General features: G+C 44.6%; 1 protein-coding gene across 2 annotated transcripts in view; it reads right to left on the reverse strand.

Moving 5' to 3' along the window:
- The window catches only part of DDAH1 (dimethylarginine dimethylaminohydrolase 1), a 69498-nt gene that overhangs the window by 25195 nt on the left and 23009 nt on the right, over nucleotides 1-21294 (reverse strand). For both annotated transcript variants that reach the window (XM_014939353.1, XM_014939352.1), the window contains exon 2: nucleotides 213-312. In XM_014939353.1, the coding sequence (XP_014794839.1) occupies nucleotides 213-312 (100 nt within the window). The remainder of the gene's footprint in view (nucleotides 1-212; nucleotides 313-21294) is intronic.

Genomic DNA, 21294 nt, shown 5'->3' on the forward strand with positions numbered 1-21294 from the left:
TTGTACTATGTGTACTGCAACTTCATTTATTCAGGCATTAGGCAGGACATCAAGGGTTGCATTGAAAATTCATCTCCCGGCTACCTTCCTGACATTTAGTAAACAACTGATTTAACAAACTCACGAACGACATGTTATTACGCAGATGACAGATAACACGCGGTCCTCGAGGCAGTCAGAATATCTAAATAGAAAATTCACTACCACTATACCTGTAAATAAGACGTCTCCACCATCCAGGGTTGCGTTTTCATCTACCATCTCTACTATATTGAGGTTGAGACTTTCTAGTGCTCTCTTCATGGCTTCAACCTGTTTAAAAGAAAGTTGTTTAGAATATATTGTATCATTTAAAAATTTAAAAAAACTACCAGAAATACATGTTGTTAATAGGAATTAAGTCCTTTAACACGCATTTAGCAAGATGGATGGCAGGATCCTTTCTGTCCCTGACCATCACATTTGCCCAGCTCTCTCCAGAGGCCTTTGTGGTCTGGAGGGGATGGAGTGTCAACAGCAGCGATCAGGCTCTTGCCTTTGTACGGGAACCACGCGGCATCCAGGGGAGGCAGATGAGGGGTCCAAAACACATATTAAGTTCATTCCCTCTGCACAGTAATAGCCTCTCTTGCAAATCCTGTCCCTTGGATTTGAGCAGGAAAAAGCACCGGCAGAGGAGTGTCATTCTCTCCTTCCACACTGCTCAGACACAAGACGTGGCTCTACCAGCCACAAAGATGGCAGCTCTGCCTCAAGCCCCTTTTCAGTCAGCAGAAAAAAAATATCCTCAAATCAGTAAATGTTCATTTTCACTCACATCGCTCACATCATCAGCATCTGTAAGGGGCTAATGCTCACTGTGTTCAAGCACCATCATTTTGGTGCCTTGTAAGCCAAAAGAAGCAACTAACCACTCGCCAAAAGCTTATGCCTACAGCTTGCAGGATGTCAATATAAATATGGGCTCAGCCACAGAAATCTGTGAACCTGATCCCATACAGCAGCATCTTCATGTTCAGTGAAACGTCCTCACAGAGATTAATCAGAGATACCCAGCAAGCATTAACGTCGTGGAAGACACAGTGAAGACCTGCTACACAGCTCTGATTTTTGCATGTCCCACAGGTCATTTATTTATTTAACGTGATAAATTTAGCATGTCTAGAAGAAACACAGGAAGCTAAAGAAGGTGACATGCTACTTGTCTTCCAGCACCATATACCAACAGAAGCCAATCTAGCAGCCCTACTCCTGGGGTCTGCCAAATTATACTTATCACAGCAGAGAAAGATGTGGTGGCGTTTAGTCCTTCACCCTCACTGCGGCACCCTCAGAGCAATAGTAGTACATGCTTTGGCTGTCATACCTTCCTAAGAGCGGTGCTGGCCTCAGGGAACAAGGGAGGGAGCAGATGTGATCCACCTAAGCCCCCTTCTCCTGCTCATTTTCCATGACTTGGCTGTATGGCATTTATGAACGATCCCATTAACCCTGAAGCCCAGGCCCAAAAGGCAAGAGCAGGTCTCCATGGGCTGCCAGGACAGGTGATGTATGTCTATACACTGGAGGCATCACCTTATCCAAGATTGATCTGCTCTCTGCAGGTTCCTCTTTCTGTCTAGCACATCCTCGTTCTCCAGTCACTTTACAGAAAAAACCTTGGATGAGCCACTGTTAAAGTAGATGCTTCAGTTTAAAGTTGAATGGGATGAAGGCAGGTCTTTGTGCCGCATGGAGAATGCTCATAGGTTATACTGCAACGCGGAACTGTAGTTGGGAGCTTCCCAAAACCAAGAAACTCATCCTCCCCACACAAAATCCCATCTAAGGCTCTGGCACGTGAGCTGGAGCAAGCCTGCAGCATGCCTTTTACAATTATTAACACTTCTCTTTGCTCCTCTGTCTTTCACTTGATGCTAAAATTACTTCAGGCTGGAACTTGGTACTCAAGAGTCTACAGGCTTAGTAGTAAGGCTTCATCTTTCTTAGTCTTGTTGCTCTATCTCCTGTGATCTTTAAAATTAGGCTTACAAGGAGGACTGGACAGATGCGGTATTTTAAAAATAAATGGAAAACAGCTGAGTTAATATTGGAAAAGTGACTGATGTACAAACACAGCACTATTTCGTAACATCCGTGTGCTGATAGCAGAACGATTTCTTTTGTCTGTGAAGCCCAGTGTTTTTTACCGTGTGGGTGCTACGTGCTTAAGAGTCATAAGACCTCAAAGAAGAAAACAATTGCTGAATACGGAGGAATAGAGTTGCAGCATTGTATAAGAAGGTTCCCAACCCAAGAACACCCAGACTCCCTGTTTTGTGCCGACATGAAGCAGACACACAGACTCATGAGTGAGACACCCTGAGACAGGAGTACACCAGCCCCACACAGTTGGAATAAATAAAGATACCCATCAGATAGGGTTATTTAAGGCAGAAGGCCAAACCACAGGAAAAAACAGGATCAGCCAGGCTGTTGTGTGGCCACCTATCTCCAGTTAATCCAGCAGCTTCCAAAATACCAAGAAGAGAAAGCCCTTTTCAGGAGACGTGCTGCTGATGGGTTGCTCCCAGGGAGAGCCATCTGGGCTTGCAGAAACAGCCAAGCCAGAGGCTACCCCATCGAGCACCTGCTCTGCTCCTGTCCTCCTCCCTGATACTCTGTCCCCACCAGTCTGGAGCATCAGCAGAGCTGCAGATGTTACACTGGCAGATGTTACACACCACCCTACCTACCTGCTTTCTGCAGGGAGAGCCAACAGAAAAAACTTCTCTGCACCACAGAAGACCATCTGAGAGGGAAAACATGTAAAACTTGGGCAGCCCACATAGGCAGAGAAGACACGAAGACGCCCTCCATGCGTTGCCAGGCTGTCTGCAGACCTAACAGGGCCAGGAACTGTGCAAGGTTCATTGCAACCAAGCTAGGTTCTGCTGGCTAGAAAATTTGTGTCTGTTAATGGTTTAATAAACTTAATGGTCAGAAGGAGGCATGTTAGTGAGGAAAAGCAGCATGCACCTCGGCTACGAAGATGGGGTACGAAAGCCTGAAGGTGGACCTGCCTGTGAGAAAACATGCCTGAGACCAGAGCAAGCAACCACCAGCCATGGAGGTGCCTGTGGGCTCCCTCCGGCTGGTGGGAAACCTGTTTTTTGCCAGAGCAGTGCAACCATGCAAAAGGCTGCACCAACCCCAGAAGCGACTGCCATGGAGTTGGCAAAAGGCCGCAGAGCTCCCTGGGGGAGGCAGGCAGGGAGGCAGCAGCACTTCACATCCCTGCGCCAGAAGGGCCAATTAATAACACTTGCGCTAGAGTCCCAATTAAGTAAAGTGCCTAGCTAATGAGAACAGTGGAAGGTAAATGCTGACTTTGGATTTGCGATTTGAGTCATATGTATGTTTTAATCACCAGCTGCTGATTACCATTTAACCACCAGGCTACGTCAGAGATACCTTGAATTGTTTCTTTATTTAATTTACAGGGCTACATGCAGCTGTAATGTAGGCATTAAGGAAAGTTATCAGAACTAAAAGTTGTCCCAAATCACAGAAAACTCATTTAATGTGTTTCATGATTGTTCCAGGCTTTGAAGATATTTTTAAGATGCTCAAGATGTTTTTCCCCAATAGTTGAGCTCATTTTATCTTACGAAACTAAATTTAAATAAATATAATGACTGCCATATAAGTAACTGGATCTTTTTTCCATGATGGGTGTTAATGGATACAAGTCTACAGTTCAATGTTTTGCAGGGCTTTTCAGCAACCAGTAGAAATTCCTTGAGTTTTAATTGGAAAGTGCTGTTCACACGTCTGGTGATATATGCTAGGAATAGCTTTCAATATCCGTTGGTTGTGTAAAATAGAAGTCTCAAGTTACTGTTTGCTTTCTATGGGCAACACCAGGAACTTCATCTAGTAGAAGCAGAAATGAGAAAAAAAGCACAAACTGAGATGGAGAAGATCAGAAGGAAGACTTGATATTATTAAAAAGGCAACTGGGAAAAAAGAACTTGTAAATACAGGTTTCTGGAAAAACAAAACCAAAAATGAATAGTTCATCTGCTTTTGCATGTAGCTGAGTTTCCTGCATGGAAGATAGCACAGACTTGCATTACCCCCACCATCAGCTTTAAAGCCATCCTGCAGCAGTTCTGAGTAGGGTCTCCAACACAGCATGTCCATGGCACGTGTTTGACACACGACCATCTTGGAAACAGCATGGTGCATCACTCAGAGTTTGGGTTAGTATGTGGTAAAGTCCACACAAGTTTGAGTCTGTATCTTATCCTTGCAAAAGGGAATTGAGAGCTTGGCTCCATCTTTAAGCCTTCCTACATCATGAAGGATTGTGCCACTTTCCAACGGAGCTCCTACCCTGGAGAGTAAACAAGATACAACCTCTAGCTAAGGAGGGACAAGTGATTGTTATCCTCAGGCAAGAAGTTAAAAATAAGGATGCAGCAAAGGAGTCTGATTTTACAAAGCCCTCTATCCTCCTCACATTTTACCCTCCCCAAACAAATGCTATCAGTTTTTGCGAAGTGAGGAGTCTTAACATATACTGGTAAGATTTTATAATGAATAAAAGACTAATTCACAGAGTTGGCTTTGATGTATGAACAAATAACTACCTCTTGGGGTTTTTTTCCAGGACAGAACTGAAAAAAGGTGGATGGAGAAAGTCCTCTGTGAAGCCACAGTTACCCAGGAGACACCAGTAAAACACACAAAGTATTTGGACATGACCTGATTACAAGCATATCCACTATGAAGACGACTTACTGCTTGCTTTTATCCTAAGTAGCCAAGAGGAGAAGTCACCTTCTCTCACTTTATCTCCTTTACTTAAAAAATAAAATCCCAGGTAGTCAGAACTGTAGTACACAAAGAAAACACTCATCTGTATCCTTTAAGATTTCTGTATCATATTATCTCAGGTCAGCTTAAGGTTTGTAACACGATATTGGCTTTTATTGTATATGTACCCATTAGTACATCGGTTGAGTGTTAAAGCTCATATGCTTTGTGTAGTGATGTTTTTTCTAATAAGCACATTCCTGGTGTGAGACGGGATGTGTCTAATCCATAGCAAAGCTGATTGAGAGACAATGGGCTCCAGCCAGCTCAGCTCTGTTTCAAGGAAAGAGGACAATAACTGCGTTTGACATTTATAAGAATCTAATTTCCTCGTGCTTTAAAAATGGAGCTCATTACCCTCCGGAACGGTGCCTTCCACCAATTACTGTAACTGATGTCCAGGGATTTTTCCTTCTCTATCTTAGTATTTGATGCACTCTAAACGGAGGCTACTTCCTAAATTATTTACTGGTCTTCTGTGCACTAACCACATTATGGGATTTACAGTTATTGACAGTGAGAAGGAAATCATCTTTTCAAAAGACAGTGGATACAGGGAAATGATTTTGCGAGGCACAGGCTCACCCCTGCCAAGAGCAGGGCAGCTTTTCCCCCGGGGTGCCAGGGCAAGGCGCCACCGAGGCTCCCAGATGTCCCACGGGCAGGGCTACAGCTGGGGCTCGGCAGAAGCTGTGGATGGTACCAAATCAGGCATCCCCTAATGACTGCAATTACCCATCACCTTCTCCTCCGAGCTCTCAGAGAAAGGGGGAAGATGGCTGCAGACCTGTTTCAAATGAAAGAACGCAGAGAGATTCGGAGAGCAGAAGACCGTTCAATGAGCCAGAGATTAAATAAGGTTTCTAAACCAGCAGAGCTCAGCTCTAAGTGCTAACACCTCGGTTCTCCGGAGATTGACTGCAGCCCTAAGAAAAAGGACTCTTAGCCCAAGACACGCTACTGCACTGTCTCCTGAAATTTTACATCCACCACCAATTTTTCCAGCATGGTAAATCACAATTACTGTGTTTCAGTCTCCACTTCATTGTGTTTTAAACTGTCACTTATCGCTGTGCAAAGGAAATGTCAGACTTAATATATGCAGAAGTTAGACCATGATATCTCCGAGGTGACTATTTCTGGAGCCATTAGCTCCGAATTCACAAAGTGCCACTGTCAATATATAATGCATTTTTCAGCAAGGCTCCCAGTGAAGGCTATAAATAGAGATGGACAAATCCAGAGCCAGGAAAGGGTAGGCTTCAGTTTTGCAAAACCAGATACCAGTTCTGGTCACGATCCAGGTTCTTGCCTGTCTAAATCTGCTCCATTTGGAGATGAGGAAAGTCTGTCTCTCCTCTTGATGATAAGCATTGCCCTTCTGAGCTTGCAGAGGCTTCAAAAAAAAAAAAAACAACCAAAGCAGTACTGTAATAGTTTTAAATTTTTTGAGAAGAAAAACCCACTTCTATCTGTTTTCTTGCTTTAAGTAGGTGAGATGCACACCCTTGTGTATATTGACCTCAGAAATTTGTGGGATGTGGGTTGTGGCAGTTTCCTACTCCTGCTCCCAGTGTTGACACCAGAAAGGGCTCTGGCTCTTGAGAGGTCAGCGGGAAAGCTGTGGAAGAACAAGATGCTCCAGCACTGCTATTCAGTGCAGATCATGCTGTAAGAGCGTGTTAAGTGCAAGACAAGTAAGGTCAGCTCTGTCCCACAGACAGCCGCCAGCACAGCCTGGTAAGGACACCCTGTACCTGCCATTCCCGCCCCCACCAAATGACAGACCACAGTTTGCTTTGGCAATCGATACCCCTTTCCACCCACACAGGGCCTTTGTGTCCATCCCACTGCCTCTTTTGGGAAAGGGAGATAAGGTGAAGATCGGCACCAGCCTGGCCCCGAAGCGAATCGCCTGCTGCCCAGCAGCACCCTCCTGGATGGTGTGGGTGGATGTGCTGCTCCCAAGGCACCTGGACAAATGGCATCCAGACTGCTCAGTTCAGAATGACCCCAAGCATGACTTCAAACTAGGCTGCACATCATGACACGTGGAAAACACAATCTTATGTCAGAACTACCAGAAAACCCTTTTTTGGGAGTTACAGTTGATGCTACCTTGCTGTGCTCTGCCGACGTGGAGCTCCGGGGCGAAGTCCCTACCCAAATGGTGGGGCAAGTGCAATGTAGCATCAACCAGACTTGTGGTGCCTTGGTGACTGTGCTGGAGTACCCACCAGCACACAGCCAGCACCACTCGCAGCTGGCAGATACCACTCACCCAGATGTGCCATCCAGCGCGCATGCAGCACGGCTTGCCCTCAACCACTTCTTCATCAAACGAGACCAGAGGAAGGCCAGGAAGGGACACCAAGGTAGTCCCAAGCTATATCCTTGAGCAGAAGACAACTTGTTCGTTGCTACACACACACAAATCCCACACCAATGCTTTCAGGTCACAGCTCTGAGACAGTCTGACCCTCACCCAAAGCTTGCACCGAGCAGGCACAGCCTTTGGCAGAGTTTAGGTAGTTGATAAACCATAGAGTTCAGAAAGCACCACATGGATAATTACTCCATTGGTTATTGCCCACATACTGCTAATTATGGATCCAAACCTGCTTTACTGCCCTACTACCGGAAGAGTCACAAACTGTACCTAGAGCTGATGGATGCGGTGCCGAATGTCCATTGCCCCTAGAGAGCGACCTGAGATCAGGGCAAGTACAGCACAAATAGGAATTAACGGGAAAGAGCGGGACCAGGGGCAGCACAGAGAGGGACTGGCACACAGAGAAGGAGCAGAAAGTGGCAGGTGGCCTCTGGGGCTTGTTGTCCCAGAAAAGCTTCTCCGCTGCACAGCTCCAGCCTGGCGGGTCTTGGGAGGTCAAGCGGCAACCTCCTCTTCCAGGTACATGCAGTTAAAAACACAATTAAACTGGATGTCCTTGGAGCATATTGTGTTTTAGCAGCTAAGCAGAACCGAAGTGCAGGAGAACAACTATGCGGCTCAGCAGCAGTAAACCACGTCTGGGTTTCTCTTTCCTCTCTTCCACAATTTAGCCTTTAAAATGCAGGGACATTATTTCCCACATAGCAGGAGCCAGCAACCTGCTCACTTGTTACACAAAGTTGGGCTGAAATTTCAACCCACAACAAGTGCAAATAATTTCAATCAGGTATAAAAATTTCACAGAGAAAAAGAAAAAGGATGCTAAAAAAGATGGAGATTTAAAGTTGCTGGAAGAAAAGGCTCACTAAGACCCACTAAGCATAAAATCAGGTTAGTGGAAAAGTTCAGGCGGCATGAATGCATTGTTACAGAAAAACAGTGAAGATTTTGCCGGATAAAGACGATGACATGAAATTTAAGTCGTACGCAGGCATGCTGAGAAAGTAACGTTCTAAATACTTTCTGCTTACAATTACAAAATGATCAATTGTTAAGTGTTGGACAGAGAAATATATTCCATTCTGCCTGGACATGCACAGTGGGCCAAGAATGCACCTGGATAAGCCAAGCATTCATTATCTCCCAGACACTCAATATCCCATAATACCCCCAGCGACTGCCAGCTTCTTGTCCACCCTTGACCACACGCCATGTGCCCCATTTCACAGCTGAAAAGTATTTAAAATTCATGAAGCCTGTTGAAAGCTCAACTGTCACATTCTGCTCATTCCACAGGGTATGGGAAAACCGCGCAGAAGGGACATTTCAACCGGGGCTATTATGGCTCTTGAATAACCAATATTCCATTAAATTGCTAATAAACCCACTTGAAGATAAGTTGATCACAATCAAACCATACAGTAGCATTCCTTTCCTTTAACACCGAGTTGTCAGGTTTCACTCTGTACTGTACTACTGTTTCTGTGCTGTTTGTTCATGCCTTGACACAGAGCATTCAAGATACTCACTTTGTCCCCAGTAATCTAAATGCCCTATTCTAAAGAGGCTGAAAGATCTTTGGCAAGGATAATACTCCGCTTATTTTAAGGTAGGGCACTCTTTTCAAAGGAAAATCTATGCTAAAGAAGTGAAAAATAATTATAACTCAGCCGGGATATTTGGGGTTTTGTAACTTCTGGAACGGGGTGCTCACAACGTGAACGCAGTAGTAAATGGCACAAGCACCTCCTGGCTTCCCTAGCACCCAGTCAAGCTTGGTCTGGTCTGAATTTTCAATTGAGTTTGCAGTTCAGCAACTTGTTTCCTCCTCCCTCTGCCAAATCTTGGTTTTATCAACTGAAATTAATATAAAAAACTTCTAAAAAAAAAAATTCAAGAGTGTTTGTTTTGCATTAAAATGGATTTTGCTTAGATTCCTTGTAGTTAATTGTCAAGCTGCTGGCATGTCTGCTGTTGCTTTCTGATCTTGCTGTGTGCACAAGAGGACTCAGAATTTTTTAATTTCTAACACTGAAAGAATGTCAGTCTCCTTCTCAGAAGGGGATTTAGAAGCTTTAATTTTATATTAACTAACCTGATACTGCTGAAAAGCAGCTCCCACCCAGCTCCATCCCAGCAGGGAACCATCATCACCACCTAGCTCTGAACTCTCCCCATCGCCTCTCTGAGGCATGGGAGAACCAACCTGCAGATTTCAGCTGCACATATAAACAGCTGAGAATCGTCATCAGAACGATTTGGCCTCATCAAGCCTGTCTGGTGGGGAGCCACAGACAAGATCCAGTGGTCACCACCAGGTCCCCACTGCCATGTACCAACGACGGGGAAGGAAGAGAAGCAATTACTCCAGCAGGCATCTGCCCAGAGCCTCCTGGAACCAGCCCAGCTCGAGAAGCAATGAGCATCGTCACAGGCAGCAAAGTGAATATTTTTCTTCACATTGAATTCACTCAATAACTGGCCTTTCACTGAGGAGCATCCGGTTGCTCCCATGTTATTTTATAACAAGGGCCCCACGGGCAGAGGTTATACTAACCCAGCATTTTTTCCCCCTCTAATAATAGGTTTCATTCATGCTTTCAGAGAAGTTGACTTGTCTGTCTTATTTTAGCTATGCTAACACATCCTGCAAGAGTACCCTGAAGTGTCTAGACATATATAACAACAATAATCGCAGAAAATGTAAATTCTGACCGTTTTCTGTCTCCCAGATAGTTCCAGTAAGGTTTCCACTGCCAGCTAAGAAAAGTGTCGTCCCAGTAGGATTAAGGAATTTTGCTGGTATACATGAAGTGGGATTAAATCCTTGAAGGCAAACCAACATTTTTAAGTAGTCAAAAATATATTTCAATACAAATAAGCAAACTGGGAGTCATCTATTGAACAAATGGCCCATCATAGTGTGAGGTGGGACGTCAAACCTGAAAATAACCTTCAGCAGTCTAATACTATACTGATGAGTTTTAATAAATTCTTAGGCTTTAAACAAAAATATGTAGGAAGCAATTATCCATCTCTGGCTACTGTTCCTTGAACTCAAATCAAAAAAGGCAAAGAAAGAGCCAGCTTTGCCAAGTTCTGCTTCTGCACTGACTTCCCATTTGAGCCTTACGGTCACAGGGAGGAAAGAATAAAGCAGCAAGCACTAACACAGGAAGAGCACACGCAAGATACAGCAGTTGGTGCAGTCTCTCTATAACCACATATTTTTAAGAGGTAAAAACTTTTGTAAATGCAGTGCCCTGCCTTCCCTGGAGATACTCCCCCCCAAGATGCTTGCTGTGCCCCCTGCAAAGGCAGAAAGGGGCGATGCTGCCTCTCTGGGGCTGCTCTGACAGGACATCCCTCACCCTCCCGTGCCTCTAGCGACAGGATTGCAGTACAAGCTCTATTCTCACCTTCTGCATTTTTAAGCCGTAAAACTGACAGGCATTATTTCATTCCAAAACACCTACATCTGTTGGCAGGCTACCTTCATTGTCATGTACCTTACATTAACATGATACTAACAAAACACAGTTCCTACTTTCAAACCAGCCTGCCCACCCACTGCCTCCCCTCCTTCCCCCACAAACATCTCAGGGGACTCGGGTCACAATTACTTGGTAAAACTGCAAGACTAGAGAGTTATAGAATGGGAAGTTTATGATGATTAAACATTCTTTGTGACAGCATTAAGTCTTCCTGCCCAAGAGGGACAATGTCCCACCAGATGCAGAAACATGCCTTCAGCCCCAAGGAGAGAGCAGGAGAGCCTTCCCAAAGCTGCTCCAAAACCTCACCATCAGATCTGCTGTGAAAGGCATCTGTCCACCCCATGATTGAGCACCAACTTCAGATATTGGCAATACATCACCAAAGCCCTGAAAAATTGTGAATTTCTTGTTTATGACAGATATGCTTGGAAAGAAAGGAAATAGGCACCTGCCCTTCATGCAGTGATGTTTCACCCAGACAAAAAGGGCACACACACAAACTCCAATCTACAAAGCCCTGATCTATGCAACAAATATTAATGAAGTACAAGCCAAAGGAACTCCTTTAAGGCCTCCCTGCATTTAATTACCTTGAAGTCTACATGTCAGTTTACCGAAATTTACACAACTCCATCAATTTCTGCAATTTAGGCACAAGGACAGAGAATTGAAAACATTTTGTAAAGATGCAGCAGAGCAACACGCCTCCTTTTAGTACTCAATGATGGATGAGTACTGATCAAGTTTAAAAACAAAACATAGATTAGAATGCTACTTTTTTATTAAAAAAAAACAACAGAAATTGCTTAGTTGCTTATTCTAAGCTCAAGTCATAGTCATTTCAAATCTCAGAGGACACTGTTGCTTTGATCACCTGCAAGCATCATCAACACAACTCCACACAGATTTGCTAGAAAAGCATTTACTTGTGGGTGGGAATTAGGAGGGTCAAACCTGAGCGCAGGACCTGGGCTCTAGGCAGGAGGCAAAAGATGAAATCCTGGCCCCACCAAAACCAGAACGTCCCTTTACATTTTATGCAATAAATGCAGAAATGCAAATGTCAGCATCCCTGTAAGGAAAGCACTTCACCAGCACTAACAGGTGCAATGTGGTTCATTGTTTTGCTCCTTTCCCTGCCAAACAAACTGCTACACACTTCTACATATCCCAAGACCATATTCTTTCAATAGAGGTAAAAATGGTGTTCAGCTAGAAGTACAGTGAAATCCGGAGGGGGGGTGGGCAGGGGGATATTAAATTTTCAAAAGAAATAAATTTCCTTGACACGTCTGCAACTTGGTTACTCTTCATTTTGCTAATGTATAAACATCTTCCACTTATACATGCATAAAATAGAAGTGGATTTAAACAAAGGGAAACTTGTAATGCTGGGGGGGGGAGAAAGGGAACGGACAGGGTCGGATGAAGAAAAGCAAAATAAAGCTAAGTAAAAAGTAACTGTTCAAAGATTCTACTTAATTAAAGCTCTTCTAGTAGAAAGACACTTCAGAGGTGAGACTCCTAACTCAACTGTGCTCCTTTGGCGAGGGGTGCTTTTGCCAGCTGAGCCGTCTCCACTGACCAGTCCCACTCACGGGACTCCATGCAGCTGCTTCCATACCTTTTTTCTTTTGCAAACAGCTACTTTGGGAAGGCAAATATCACTCTGCAGGCTTTTAAACGCACCTGAGAAATCAGGGTTTCACTTAAGGTATAATTTAATAAGAGCTGCTCTGAAGGGGGAGTGAATCCAGTAAGAACTCTTCCCAGATACACTGCACTGGGCTAATTGAATTTGATGACCTACATTTCCTAATTATGCCTCCTGTATCCGAGGCAGCACATGCCCGTGTTTCACCACATCCAAGCCAGTGCCCTCCAGAGAGCAGCAGCGATGGTCCCCAGGGGTTACACACCAGAGCACCCGAGCTCTGCCCCCCTGCCTGCTGCCAGCTCCGCACGGACCAGGCACTGCTTTGGGGGATGTGGCGATGCCATCGTCCTCCCAACAGGTCCTGTGTTTGGAGCCCAGCCCAAACCCACCGCTGCACAGAGCACACAGCAGTGGCACGACAGACGGACACGAGGTAACAGCAGCCTGTTTCCAGACTCGCGTGGGAATAGGCAGCACGTCTGCTGGAATAACAGCCAAGAGCTGATGATACAGAAGACTCCAGCATTACTTTATAGTCAGCCTAATGGCTTTTCCTTTCTCCGCACAGTACTACGTAACTTCACCACCACACAGAAATAAAGGGAAATACTGAAATTTATAAAATTATAACTAAATGGAAACTATTACCTCACCAGATGCTATCAACACCATCAGAGGTGTGTGAGTAACCTGACAGCTTGTAACTGCGGCATTCCCAGACAACGGCCATGCCAGAGCCCGCCGGTACCTACAGGACCCACTGCAAACAAAAGGTGAGCTTGGGGCTGGAGCAGGAGTCAGTCCTGAAAAAGTTAAATGAAAAGTACTTAATGTGCTCCTGCCGCTGAGGAGCTGAACTGTGTATTTCCTAGGCAGCTGTTTTTGATTTTGGCTGCTGGGGGCTCCTGCCTCACTGGGGAGGACGTCACTGCTGCCTAGGATCCATAGTCCCAGCCAGGCAAGCCCCAGCCCTACCAAGAGGGCTCAGCTGTGGATGTGCCATGCAATCCAGCCTGGGAAAAGGGAAACGGTGCCCACACCAGGTGGCAAGTGTGAGGGGAATTGCCACAACCACCTTTGACCACAGCATTGAGCCCTTAGTGCATCTCCTGCAAGCATCCTGGAGAAAATAAAGAAGTCCTAAAACTTGCTAGTTATATACCCCCATGTAAGGAAGACAGCTCAAGACTCCCCCATTCACTCTCATGATCACTGGGTTACATTTAGGAAGACGAGAGACCGGCAATTATTGTTCAGTAAGTTTTTTTGCTGCTTCAGTGGAAGGGACTTCTGCTGCCTGGTGTAACTCCACACTGCACACACTTACAGAACCGTGGGTCAAGCAATAAAGTGGAGACCTGGGAAAATAATGACTGCTATAGTCTTTGTTGATGTTAGCGTCATTTTTAAAACTTGTCTCTATCTACTGCTGAATGCTTTTGATGTCCTATAAGTGGTAAGTGCTCAAGGGGAAAGGTAGAAAGCCTGTTTTCTTACCTGTTCTGGCTGGTGAAAGAAAGTTATAACTGTAGTTACACAACAGTGAAGAGAAGCTGCAGAAACTAATACAGTCTGCAAGGTCAGAGCAGATGGAATACAGTATTTTTTTTTGGCCTGCTCCAGATCCATCTTCCCCTTCAGCAGAGTAATAGGGTAAAAAAGGGCAAATGGAGGAAGCAAATCTCCAACGCACTGGAACACACCAAGTCTTTTCAATACTCACTTGGTTCAAAGGAAGAAATACAGCTTCTCCTTCAGAGACCACTTCTTAGAATGACTAGAAAGATGAAACTCCTGAATAGCTTAATGCATGGGTAGCAGATATTAATTTATAAAGGCATAATAATTTGTTCACAATATGGATAACACTCCTTGCTCTTTCAGTTACAGGCAAAGTGGTGAGTGAGGCTAAAATGCACCAAACAAGTGACAGATTTCATAGACAAAATGGATGTCCCTAATAATTAAAAGTAGTTACATAATGAACACATAGAATTAATAATTTTTAAAACCCTTATTTTCACAAAGCTGAGATCGTTGAACCAAATCATTAAGCAGTTAATTCACATGCTAAAAATAAGTGATGCCCAGAAGCAGTTTTAAGAAAATGTCATTAAACTTCCAGAAAGCTCACTCTCATATGTTAGAAAGAATGCTGGACTAGATTAAGGATGAAAGATAATGGCTAGGTTAATTGGTGTAGAGGGGAAATTAAATCAGATATAGAAGCCAAAACAATTATAAGTAAGTTTTCGTGCAATATATCAGAAATTAAGAGACCTTATAAAAGCAAAAGGACCTAATGACAACCTCTGGATAGCAGAATCAAGATTCATGAAGGCCTTTTTTTTTCTCCTTTGCTTCCCTACCTTAGGAACAACAGGAGTAGCAACATTGGTGCTGATTCATTACTACCTGGAAAGGGTGAAATTTTCCATATTCGCACCAAAAAGGTAAAAGTACTGCAGAAATATTTCTGCTCTGGATGGGGAAAAAGCTAGTTAAATATTCAGAGCAATTTTCATCCCAACCATAACACAGGAGGGCATGAAACAGCAGTTATTAAAAAGTACTTTTAAAACAGCAGGTCAGGATGATTTCCACCTAAGGAGGGTTCTATAGTGTTGGCAATCGAAGCCTAATGGGGCTGCCAGAAAAATTTGCAAAATGACAGACAGGGGAGTAATAGAAATTCAAGGATAAAATAATTAACACCACTCAGCATGTGTTTACAGAAAGTCAATCTTGTATAGTGTGATACAGCTTTGGATGAAAGGGTAACTACAGTCAATAGCTGTGATAGCACCAGGTTAAGATGTACAAGTGGATGCTGCTGCTGGTATGCAAATAGACTGCTCTCACACGTCTCAAGACCTGATGAGTATGGAAATCATTACTGAATAGGTGTGTTTCAAACAGAAACCCGTTGGTGCAAGGTCACTCAAGTTTCACACAAACAGCCTGCGGGCACACAATCATCACCGGTCAGTGACCAAAAGAGTGTTAAACTGTGAGCAAACCAGGTCACCGGCAGGAAGGACGGCACCAGAGGCACAAGCGACCAACTCACGCTGCCATATGGCCACCATGAAGGCGGTGGGGCTGGCGCGAGGACCTCAGGCCACAGCCAGAGGGTGGGCCATCTGTTTAGTTTTGTAAACCAAGCCACCACACAAGATCACTGTCCGCACGTGAGCTTTAACCATGATCCTGCAATCAAAGAGAGACCTTTGGATAGACAAGCAGGGGAACATTGTGTAGGGGGCAGAGAGATCCTTCATCCCAGCATGTGCTGATGCCACAGTTACTCCCAGTATCACATCCATCACAGCAAGAACGTCCAACAGTCATGAAGGGCTCGGAGAGGAGCCACCAGGAGAAAAGCATCATTTCCAAAACCTCAGTCAAAGCAGTATTCTCGGAGATCAATCTATTTCACTGATCAAAGACAGGATTATAAAGGCCTTCAATCATGTCTGCAAAGACCTCCACAAGGAACAGAAAATCAGTAATAAGCTCTGACAAAATACAGCACCTAGAAGCTGAATCGAAACCAGGAGCCATTGCTGAATGCAGAGACAGTGTTTTTATTTTTAAAGGAAGACAACTGACCATTTAGATAACTTCGCAAGGATTGTGTTACACTCTTTCCCTTCTTGGCAGCCCGAGCAAGGGCACCCATGGGTCGGCAGTGAGCAGCTCACCTCCAACGCAGACAGCGTGGGTTTGGGAGATGATGATGGGCAAAAAGCTGAACCCGGGAGCCTGCTGCCAGTCCAGGCACCAGAAAACACTGACGGACTTCACAACTTTTCCTCCTTGTTCAGTCAAGGGGAAGAAGATACAGACCCTGGTGAGAAACTTCTCAGACAGTGGCTAATACCAGTGCAAACAGATGAGTCTGTAAATCCTGACTGAAGAACTTTTTTCTTTTACTTTTCTTTAATTGCTGCCACACATCCCCACACAGGCACGAGTACGCTCACAGAAACAGATGACGTACTCAGTTTACTACAGACAAATGGATCAATTTTCTTTTTGCGGGTAGTAAAAGGCCTCCCTGGAAAAGCTTGTGGCTATTTTGGACAGGCAAGGTGGTTAAAGATCTCTTATAGTGCCACTTACTCACCACTTCTGCTGGTGTACTTAGCAAACAGGAACGTTAAACAGCATGATCCTGAATGAAAGCACACAGCATCTGCAATACGTACACAGCACGCCCGAGCGATGGGGTAACTGGGGAGGAGCAGTGTGAACGGCAGAGTTCACTTGGGAGGGGGCGGGGGGCAAGGCAGCCTGGGGAACACTGACGTATTGTCTTTCCATTACTAAAAATTACACTTTGTGAAATAGCATTAGATCATTTTAAGAGGTTTATATAAGGACACTGAAAAACAAGTCCTTTTGCAAATTCTATTTTTTTAATGTCTCCCTCCCCTTTCTATTTCCACTATGCATCAGGTTGTGAAAATCCAACGTGCAATAAGTCTAGTGTTCCCAGACAGAGGAGACCAACCTCGACCCAAGTTAAATCTTCCAGCTGTTCCCGGTTCCTTCTCTTCCCTCCATCAGACAGGCTCATAGCAGTGCCTTAATTACTTGTTTAGGAAGGATGTGACATGTTCCAATTTAATACATTTAGCCCTTCTTAGAGCAAATGTAGAATTAAGCCTCAGTATGCACTTGACAGATCTCTTAGCAACTAGAGTGCAATCAGCCAACAATGGATGATTCACAGTTTTAGCAAGAGTGTGCAGAACTGCCTGCCAAAAGTCTGAATAAACTCACATTGCTAGACACTATGGTAAAATGTACCCTGATCTCTTTTAAACTATTATATCATAGAGGAAAGTTAAACTGCATGCATTCCAGCAGCTCGCCCGAGTCTGGAAATACAATTGAACTGTGACATCTCGATTTTATGATAACTGAGACTTTTTGGTGGCTATTTTCACTTAATTAGGATAATGGTACCTTTCAAGGGAAACTGCTAAAATCCATCAGTTTGTGTAAATAAGGGACAGCTTCTTCCGTTTCCGTTGCTCTGAAATGGGAAAAGGAAGAGCCTGGAGGACACTAAAGGGGGTAGTCTATCCAGAGTCATGCTGATTAAAAGATGGGCTTAATCTCATGTGTACTGCTGTGGGGCCCACTAGCATTTAAAATATTTAGAGATCTCTGTGCAATCCATGAGTCACAGGGAAATAGCAGGAAGCAGCACAAGAGAGTGCAAATATCCATCCTGACACATTGCTATACTCTCTTTATCACCCCCCAAAGCCCAGTTGAGGACCAGGCTGCCACAACAGAGACAGGATTGTTTGTACTTCTACAGCCAAATTTCTGTCTTCATTGACCAGCTTCACTCCAAGCTTCAGATTTTGCTTTGGAAGAGTTTCCTCTCTACTTTCCATGTAGGATATCTTCCTACACAAAACCAGACTCCAGCAAATCTTTTACGAAATACTACTGAAAACTTAAAAAAAACTCGAAACCCACCAACAAAAAAACCAACAGGAAAAACTCTGCTGGAATTAGTCCCACACAGTGAGGGCACCAAGTGACAGAGGATAAATCACAGACCCTTCCCATTTGGCTACAACGATGAATCATGACCTGAGCTTTTCCTGTGACACACTGGACACGAGAGTGAAATCCCTCGTGAGTAACAGGATCTGGTCCCAGGAGATGGGGACAGCCCTCTCCCAGCATCCTAGCCTCATCTTAATGTCTTCAGAGTGAAGAGTCCCTTTGGATCTCTGGCACAAACTTCATCTCCAGGGGTCTGAAAAGCTTTTCACTCTATTTTATGGCAATTTATCCATTGCATCTGCTCATATCTCACATTTTGGACTTTTTTTTTCATCATCCCTTCCCTGAGACATCAATATTCACAGCAGAAGAGAGCTGATGCTCTTGTCCTTTCTACTTTAACTGTCTCAAGCCACCACTCATGTGGTACCCAACTGAACGCAACCCCATTTGAAAATCCAGACATCTTAGCCACCTTTCTTTGCTGTCTTTTCAGCAGGTCTCGTTCTCCAGCTTTCTTTTGAGGCAGGGGGTGATGCGGTGGGAGACCCACCCTTAGCTCCACCCAGGCACCATTGCAAGTACCCTGACCCCACGTCGCTACCAGGAAAGAACGCCGTGGTCCTTACAGACTGGGTGCAGACCCAAGACAATGAAAAGCTGCACTATGCTAAATCTGTTTACCATTTCGGCAATGCACCCTGGCAGCATCACGCTGCCCCAGCCACCAGCAGCCTGGGGATCTCTCCTGATGCCGTCAGGAGCCTCGCTCCAGCAGCCTCCCGCAGCCCTTTTCCAGGTAAAGCAGATATGTTTGGCTAAATAAGTAGCTTGCTTTGGCACAGAAGAGCGGGGCGTCCGCGTCGGTTGGCAGACCTCGCCTCTGAAAAGAGGGTTGTGGTCAGGGAAAGGAATTTGAACACATTGAGCTCCACGCTGTCTTTAATACTAGGGTAGTCACAGGTTTCTGCTTGTATGGGCTGACGACCCTCAAAGCGAGACGGAGGCAGCAGGGGAGGTAGGGAGAGTGCTGGGAAGATGCACTAAGTGCAAAAACACCACAGCTGAGAGTTTCTGTAAATGTACAAGGAAAAAAATTAGGCGGGTAAAGAGAGGAGCAGGTACAAAGTAGAAGGTGCTTATACATTTATTGCTTTTGTGAAGAGAAGCTTCCTACCCACAACGTTCTCAACAGACAAACCAGAGCCTAGGAGATTTTTCCATCTATTTCCATAAGGATTAGATCAAAGGCCTGAAAAGAATGCGAGCAGTGAGGCCGCAGGGAGCAGGGGCACAGGCATCTTGATCAGGGAGGGAGCCACGGGTGGGAGGGGGATCCAGCACTCAACTTCAATCAGGCAGCAACGTCTGATCAGTGCCATGTACTACCAGCATCACCACATACCACCAGCTTAAAAAAAAGCACTGCTCTATCTAGAAACAACATACACCAGGGACTGATTTTGCCTCTGTTCCGAGCAGGCTATCCTTCGCCTGAATGGAGGCGGACGGGATGTCATTTTTTCCATCCCTGCCTTGCTCTGCTGCAGCTCTTTTGGGAGCTCTGCTACCGCCTGGGCCGCAGAGCGTGCGTGGTGGTGTTTCTGCTTTGGGGAACTCGGTGTTACTCAATGGCTGACGTGAATCCCCGCGTCGTACGAGGCGGCGGAGCAGAATTCCCTCACTCCCCGTTTTACCCTATAAGGGCATTCAGTGATGGCGCTGCGAACCTGCACCTTCGCACAGATTTTCTGCAGCTGCTGCAGCGTGGAGAAGACAAGCCCAAGTTTGGATTCTTGCATGTTGCGATAATCAGCTGGGGTTCGGAAAATCCTTCAAAAAATCTAATGTTCTGGCAACTTAACAAGGCTTCTGAAAAAATAACAGTTTAACATCTGGAACAAAAATACTCTGCGGAAGTCCAAGACCAACAGAGCACAGAACATTTTCCCCCCCATAACTGTTACTGCACAGCACTTCCTTGTCCCTAGCTCAGTGAAGCTGGAACGTTTGCATCAAGATGCTGAAACATTTTTATTGCAGTGAGGGAGAAAGATAAAGGCCTATTCATACACTTCAACATTTTTTTAATTTTCTGGGTTTTGTTTATTTTTATTCCTGTCCCATGAATTTCCTCAGTCTTTTAATGCATCTTAATCTTCATCAATATTTAACTCTGCAGCAGAAATACTGCATACTTTGTTTTCCCATTTAACTTGAGACGGGGGGAAGAAAAACATCTATGGGAAGAAGAAAAACAGCCAGCTCTAAAGGAAACAATTTTTCCTTTTTCCACACGATGTCCTGGAACAGAGTCAGGGAGAAGGATGAAAGAGAAAGGTAAGAAGCAGAAATACCATGCTATTTCAGAGAGTTAGCTAGGGTCATCATTTAGGACACTTCTTCCTACCTCCGGGTCCCAGGTTCAAGACCTGCCTAAGATCAAGACTGAAAATATTTCTCAATGATGGACTTAACTCTCAGCATACATTAACACATAAGAGCAGTTCCCTGCAGTAATAAAAACTACAGTATCGTTCACAACGAACAAGTAACCATATATATATATATCATTACATACACTATGTACGCATACGGACATCTACACATATATATGTATGAGAACCTTTCAAATGGGGATGGAAATGCTTAGTGAACTTTTTCAAGCTAAGGGAGATCTCTCATCACTTTCATATAGCAATTTGCCATCACACACAACAGACAGACAGGTCTGTAAGAAACTGCCCAGCAAAGAGCAGAACTGATGTAACCCCGTGCTAGCAGAGATGCTCCATGAGACACTACCTGGCTCTTTATACCACACTAAAGCCTCCAACAGAAAAACATTATTTTTGGGTTTCCTTTGTCTCTTACTGAAATTTGTAAGTCCAGATCATGACCTGCAAAGTCTCAAATACATAATTTTCAGCCCGTTCTGCCAGGGAGCAGCATCTGGAGCAGTGCTTGTGCCTAGGACATTGGTGGTCTCCATGCACATGATTAAAATCAAATGAAGAAAATCTCAGTTCAAATGTATGGAGGGTTACACTTTCCAACATAGTATTTTCAGTGTTTGCTATGAAACACTACATGGTTCTTCCTTGGGGCGGGGGGGAAGCAACAGTTGTGTTTGGACAAGCTCATGCTCTGCCCTAAAGAGCAGAACTGATGTAACCCCGTGCTAGCAGAGATGCTCCATGAGACACTACCTGGCTCTTTATACCACACTAAAGCCTCCAACAGAAAAACATTATTTTTGGGTTTCCTTTGTCTCTTACTGAAATTTGTAAGTCCAGATCATGACCTGCAAAGTCTCAAATACATAATTTTCAGCCCGTTCTGCCAGGGAGCAGCAT

This window comes from Calidris pugnax, unplaced genomic scaffold (assembly GCF_001431845.1).
Source record: "Calidris pugnax isolate Ruff unplaced genomic scaffold, ASM143184v1 scaffold18, whole genome shotgun sequence".
NCBI classification, from domain to species: domain Eukaryota; kingdom Metazoa; phylum Chordata; class Aves; order Charadriiformes; family Scolopacidae; genus Calidris; species Calidris pugnax.